Raw genomic sequence first — 7,097 nt, forward strand, 5'->3', positions numbered from 1 at the left:
CGGCCCGCCGCCCGGCCCCGCGGCCCCCGGCGCTCAGCCGCCATGCCGTGGCCTTTCTCCGAGTCCATCAAGAAGAGGGCCTGCAGGTACCTGCTGCAGAGGTACCTGGGCCACTTCTTGCAGGAGAAGCTCAGCCTGGAGCAGCTCAGTCTGGATCTCTACCAGGGCACCGGCTCCTTGACGCAGGTCCCTCTGGATAAGTGGGTAAGAAATGCCGTCGCCTCACCCCCTCGGTTCCTGCTGCGTCTGAGGGACCAGCTGATTCCCTGCCCCCGGCTACCACCCACTTTATTTTCAGTACCCAGCCTCCTTTATGTAAAAAGTTACTGCCATAATTGGCATTTCATCCAGGGAACTCTTCTCTGTTATCCTAGCCTTTTAAAAAAGGGGGAAAAAATAAATCTAGGCATTTACTGCGGACTTGTTTTTCTAGTCACACTTTTTGCTATTTTTAATTATAAGCAAGGAAACAAGAACTAAAAGAAGGCAGTAGCTGCTAATATTTCCGGGTGAAAGAGCTACTGTAGCCCAAACTACCAGAAATTGCTGCTATAGTTATTGAAGAGTATGTTTACTGACTACGTGAGAGATGATAACATAATCTTCTTTCATCTATGCTTTGTCTTCACCTTGGGGCATCTGGATTCTTACTGACAGTGTTACACTGAGCTTAGTCCATGTAGACCTCTTAAAAATTGTACCTAGTCTTGCAGTGGTGAAAATACTTGTTGACAAATGGAAAGCTGTTTTTAGCTGGAGTTTGCTTAGCAGATGGGCTGTCGCGCTTTGAACCAGCTGAAGCTTTTTTTCAGTCCTGATGTGTCTGGGTTTGTATCTATGTATGTGTGTGCGTCTGTACACACATACCTCTGCATACTTCCAGACTACTGTAGTAATCTAAAGATCAGTGTCCGTGTTTGTAATATTTCATAAAGTTTCTTGGGTTAATTACCGATGTTAGTGAATTCTACCTGCCAGTCAAGTGACTGTCACGAGGAGCCCTAAGCGCTGCTGTGAGTCAGTCACTGTCTTCGAGGGTAGCACAGATGATGAACCGGGTACACAGGCATATTGCTTTACAAAGTACTTTCAAAACACATTTTTACTATACTGTGTTCTGGTATTAGGCCATGCTGCTACATTTTTAACATACTTGTATGTGATGTTTTCAAATAATGTTTTTCCAGTTGATGATGCGAAAATCTGTGTGGAAGTGACAGGAGACATAGGTTTGCAGAAATGCTCAATGTTACCAGTGGTTCAGCGTGGGTTTTTTAGTTGTTAGCTTTTTTGTTTTTCTCTTTCCTGGCTGTGTGTGCAGCTTGTTTTCCGCGGCAGGCAGTAAGGCTGTCTTGCTTTAATTGAATTATTATGCCCTCTAGTGGATATCGCCCCACCCATCATAGTCAAAGTGACATCGTTTAAAATGTGAATACTTTGAAACAGTTCCAGTTATGGACCAGTACTAAATGAACAGTTAATTATGTGATTAAACAGTGATTAAGTGCATATACGATAATGTTTAGGTTACCTTCCCCATTCGTAGATCAGCATTTTTCTTTTTTGCTTGTAAACAATGACAGGTTTGAGGTTCTTTGCACGTGACTTTCTCATGTATGACAGATTGCAAAAACAGATGTCACGGAAATACCGTGACATCTTTAAACTCCCCCCCCACTAGTTACTGTAAGCTTGTTCTCTATGAATCACCAGGATGACTGTATTTTTACACATTTTCTTATATATTTTTGTCAATACTAATGTTCATCTTAACATTATAGGTGGTTTAGCCAACGTTGTATGTGTTTATAGATTCTAGACATGTAGGAATATCTGGGACTATTACTGTAACCTCTTGGCCTCTTGGGACTTGGAGAAATCAAAATGTAACCCATGATATTTGTGGTTGAATTTTAATACATATTGAATAGTACTTTTGCTACTAGCATTGCCCTGATTTCCAGGTGGAGACTTTCAGTCAGTAATGTAGGAACAAGTCCTGACTTGAATATTGTGTTCAGTTTTAAAATTTCATTTGGAATGCTCTAGTTGCTGCTTTCTAGGAACAACTGGCTTGTTTATGAAATAATTTAGCTATCAGAATACTTGATTTTTGCTTTTAGGTAGTAAATTTCTGTTTAAAAGTAAGGAGTGGATTAAAATAGGTTCATTTTTATTGCCATGCACGTTAGTAGCAAAAAAGACATATGAATCAGATTTACTCAAAATATGGTAACTGCTTACTTCCTGCTATAGCAAATTATTTTGTAAAGGTTCAAGTAATTTAAATGAATCTGTGATATTTTCAGACACAGGCTTCATGCCAAATAAAAACTTGATAAAAAACAAGTTTTAATGAAACTGATTCTCAATTACTGATTCTTAAATTATTTCCCAGCAGAACTTCTTCAGATTCTGTTTCTTTAAAGTGGTGTCTTTTTCTGCTGCTTGAGTGATGTTTGGAACAGAAACTAGAAAAACTGAACATGTAAACAAGCAAAATTCTAACAGCAAAGTTAAGAGCACAAGCAGATCAACAACTTAACATGATGAGAAAGTTGCACCCGGAGACATAGGAATGGAAAATGTTTTCTGAAAACATTTTTTTGGTATCTTTTATTTGTCGAGTATTCTATATAATTAGAACAGCATTTTAAATATAATGGACAACTTTTAAATATTCCCACCCCCATCCCAAACTTGTGATGTCAAATGTATGCATTTTCTCAGGTAAAGTCAATGGGCCTGTTCAACACAGGAAGGATGTATTAGAAAGTTCCACTCAACATATTTAGCATGTGATTTCGGTTGTTTTTTCTTTTATTAAAGCAGCCTAGGTAGTTCTTGTTCAATAATTTCAGTTTTAACTACATTTTTGAATTGGGGTACAAACAGATTTCAGGGGTTTGCTCCCCCCGCCCCCAACATAAATGTGAAGAATATGTTTCCTCTGTATGGATGTTATGAGAACTATATAATGTGAATCTTTTCTGAGGACAGTAGAAAACTAAAAAAAAAAAACTAAGTTACTTCTTCAGAGCTGATATTGCACTCTTCTAATCAATTTCACGTACTCTGTATGACACTGAGGGCAATTTGCTTGTAGTTCTGTTTCTAATGTCACTATAAAGGACTGGATGAACCGAAGAGTTTCTGTAGAATATTGGTCTGTCCACTGAGCTTTGATTTTTTTTTTTTTTTTTTTTTTTTTTTAAAATAAGTGCTGAACATAGAAGACATTAAACTATGATTTAGAAATGGAAAGTATGTTATACAGCAAGATGTGAATAATTGGTTGTGTTCCAGTGTCAGAGAGAAATGTACTGTGAACGTTACATTGAAATTACATGCTAGTGAAATACTCTTGCCACAGAAACCAGATGCTTTTTGTGTTTTTGCTGTCAGTCTGTTTTTGGCTTTCCTGAAGTACTGCTAGAGAAACAGTAGATTAACTATGTCAGTACCATAGTATTTGTAACAATAAGGTAGCAGGGGTTTTATTTTTCTTGTTTTGTTTTTTTGTGGTGGTTGTATTTTTGCACCATACGAAAAAAAAATGTTATACAGCTACCATATAGAAATCTATATTATGGTGAAAGCTAAGTGGTTAATGCAAAATAAATTACGATGGAATCAACATACTTGAAAATGGCCAATTTGTTGTCATTCTGACTACTATTTGTTTTCTGGTAGCCTCAATATGTTTTACTTTTTACATGCAAAGCTATGGATGTGTATATTATTATTATCATTATTATTATTATTATCTTATTCTAGTGTCTTAATGAGATCCTGGAGTCTGCGGATGCACCTCTGGAAGTCACAGATGGATTTATCCAGTCGATTTCTTTATCTGTTCCGTGGGGGTCATTGCTACAGGATAACTGTGCATTAGAAGTAAAAGGACTAGAGATGGTCTTCAGGCCAAGACCAAGGCTTGGTAGGCTTATTTTTTAATTTTCAAAAAGGAGGTTCTTTACATTTTTTTCAGAGGCAAAATACTACACTTGCTTTAGTCTTAAGTTCTTAGCCTTATTTAAAGTGCCATTTAATTTACATAAATGAATAATAGAGAATATATTAAAAAAGGAAACTTTCAGGTGTTGTCAGTCAGTTGCTTGTCAAAGTGTTTCTCAAATGGTGGTTGTTCTGTTAAATAAAATGTTTGTAATGTTCTTACTGTTGTATCTCTTCTCCAAAACTGTTCAGACATATTGAAATTAAAATAATACTGTAGGGAATGTTTGTTAGCTAGGATTTTTGGGGGTTGTGTGCAAGTTGCTGTTAGTCAACAATAGTAGCTGGCTGTTTGATGGCAGTAATATAACACAATAGTGTAAGACAGTGGAGGGGTGTTACAGTGCGATTCTGGCTTTGTTTGGCAACTTTAGGGACTTTTAATCGTCTATCACAGTCTGAAATAATGACTTTTAAGTGCTCTCAATACTTACTGTCTTTGATTATAATGCTGAGAGGATTGGCTGAACTCTTCTAGCTCATCTGTATCAGTATGAATCTAATTGATCTAGTTTAGACTGTCCTGGTGATAAATTTTCATTGAGTATCAAACCTCCATAAATTCTGTTAAGATGTATTGTTACAATGTGTGTGGGACATTTAGTGCAATTTTAACATGTAGAAAATTTTTATTGAGTGTCTGAAGGATTTTAATTTGTTTTCCTTTAGTGTAGAGAAGGTGGAAGAAAACACTTCTTAAATGTGTCATAAAGAAGAGGGGGAAAAAATGCATAAGCTCTATTTTCCATCTTTTGCAAGTTACCTTAAGTAACTTGCTTATATACTGTGCATTTCGTTCTTATTTGTTTAACTGGAATTAAATTTTGAGCTATCTTACTCTTTGATGTAAGATTATTGCTCTGAAAGAATGTTAGTATTAGGAGGAAGTTTTACTTACTCACACCCATTTGGTCCTCTTTGATGTGCATGGCGTTATAATACAGTAAAGAAAACCCACAATGCTGGTTTTATCACACTTCTATAGCCACATGGATGTTTCCAGACCTGGATGCTAAACTGGAATGTTTTGCCTGTTTAACATGTTAGTATATATGCTAGTTGTACGTTTATTTGCCTATACTACAGTGTTACAGTTGAATTCGATTAACTTTTCTAATCGAGTATTATACAGTGTTTGGTCACAATGGGTTTGGCGTTAGCTGATAGGAATGCACTGTCAGTTAGGTTAATCTGGCTGCTAAAACACTTGTTCAGTTTATTACGTGATGTGCTCTCGCATTTTGTTATGATCTACTTATCCTGTCAGGTCTGTTAGGCATTTAAGAAGTGTTTTAATATGCTAAGATAACATCTTAAAGTTTGTTTAGTCTTTTCCCATCTAAGATATATTTCAACTGGAATAAGAAACCTTAAAAGAATTCTTGGAGGGAGGTGTGGTGGTGTAAATTCTTTGATTTCATTTTGCCAATTATGCCTGTGAAATCATGCCAATATAATAAAAGTACTTCAGAAACTATTCACCTAAACCAGTGCTAAAGACTGGTTACACTAAATCCTTGGTTTATCTTGTTTATATCGAGTTTTCAAATACCAGAATCTTACAAATGCAATCTAAATATATTAAAGTAATTGTATAGTAGTACATATAAAGAGAGATGGTAACTAAATTTATTTTAAAGTCTGACTTCTTACTCAGCTGTTACAGCTTTTTTCTGGATGTGCCAAATGTTTTTGGTTGTTTTGTTAGTGTTTGTTTTGTTTTGTTTTTTGTTTTGTTTTGGTTTTTTTCTGTTCTTCCTTACTGTTTCAAAATGTTTGCAGTCAAATTTATTAAGACTTTTTACTCTGCAGCATCTGGGTCTGAGCCTATGTATTGGTCAAGTTTTATGACCAGTAGTATGCAGCTTGCAAAAGAGTGTCTTAGCCAAAAATTGACAGATGAACAAGGAGAAGGGTCCCAGCCTTTTGAAGGACTTGAGAAATTTGCGGAAACTATTGAAACAGGTATGAAATAATTGAGATCTGAATGAACATTTGAGATTAAATCAGTTTGTGTCTCTGTTTTACAAAATGGTATCTCATTTGCCATAACTTGTCTCACAAATTTTCACTTGTTAGCATTACTTGTAAAATTTAAACAGGAAAGCAGGACAATTGATCATGGTTTTGAAGTGGGGGGAGAAAGGTCCACTTAATAAGATGTGTATAATTCCCTCAGTGGGCAGAATGAATCCTACTTCAAATCCAGAAGTTGTTTACACCAGAACAAATTAGCTAAATCTGTGCTTGAGTAGCGAGGTGCCAATTAGTTCATTATACAAACTTAGATTGTTAGTAGTGACGCTGTTGAGGGAGAAGCAGGGAATGGTTTTTCACCTGTTTTTACACAAAGCTGAGCTGTTATAACATATGTATCCCAATAATCACACCATGCTGTTAGAGGAACTACAGAAAATCGGGGGTTGTTTGGTGGTGGGTTTTTTGGTGCATTTTTTTTGTTTGTTTTTTCGTTGGTTTTTTTTTTTTTTTTAAGTGGAAGAAACTAAGGGCTTTATAGAATCATAGAATGGTTGGGGTTGGAAAGGACCTTAAGATCATCTAGTTCCAACCTTCCTACCATGGGCAAGGAAGCTTCACACTAGACCATATTGCCCAAGGCTGTCCAGCCTGGCCTTGAACACTGCCAGGGATGGAGCCTTTACCACCGTTTTGGGCAACCTGTTCCAGTGCCTCACCAGCCTCACAGTAAAGAACTTCTTCCTTATATCTAACTTGAACTTCCCCTGTTTAAGTTTAAACCCCTTACCCCTTGTCCTGTCGCTATAGTCCCTGATGTCCTCTGGCACCCTTGTAGGCCCCCCTCAGATACTGGGAGACTGCAATGAGGTCTCCACGCAGCCTTCTCTTTTTTGGGCAACCTGTTCCAGTGCCTCACCAGCCTCACAGTAAAGAACTTCTTCCTTATATCTAACTTGAACTTCCCCTGTTTAAGTTTAAACCCCTTACCCCTTGTCCTGTCGCTATAGTCCCTGATGTCCTCTGGCACCCTTGTAGGCCCCCCTCAGATACTGGGAGACTGCAATGAGGTCTCCACGCAGCCTTCTCTTCTCCAGGCTGAA

At 37.3% G+C, this 7,097-nt stretch overlaps 1 protein-coding gene across 1 annotated transcript in view; it reads left to right on the top strand.

Moving 5' to 3' along the window:
* Positions 1-42: 42 nt before the first annotated feature.
* ATG2B (autophagy related 2B) overlaps positions 43-7,097 on the top strand; it is a gene marked incomplete at its 3' end in the record, with an annotated part of 28,023 nt that continues 20,968 nt past the window's right edge. The window contains exons 1-3 of the mRNA XM_010024733.1: positions 43-204; positions 3,778-3,940; positions 5,830-5,982. Coding sequence (XP_010023035.1) covers positions 43-204; positions 3,778-3,940; positions 5,830-5,982 — 478 coding nt within the window. The remainder of the gene's footprint in view (positions 205-3,777; positions 3,941-5,829; positions 5,983-7,097) is intronic.

This window comes from Nestor notabilis, unplaced genomic scaffold (assembly GCF_000696875.1).
Source record: "Nestor notabilis isolate BGI_N333 unplaced genomic scaffold, ASM69687v1 scaffold2072, whole genome shotgun sequence".
Lineage (NCBI taxonomy): Eukaryota > Metazoa > Chordata > Aves > Psittaciformes > Psittacidae > Nestor > Nestor notabilis.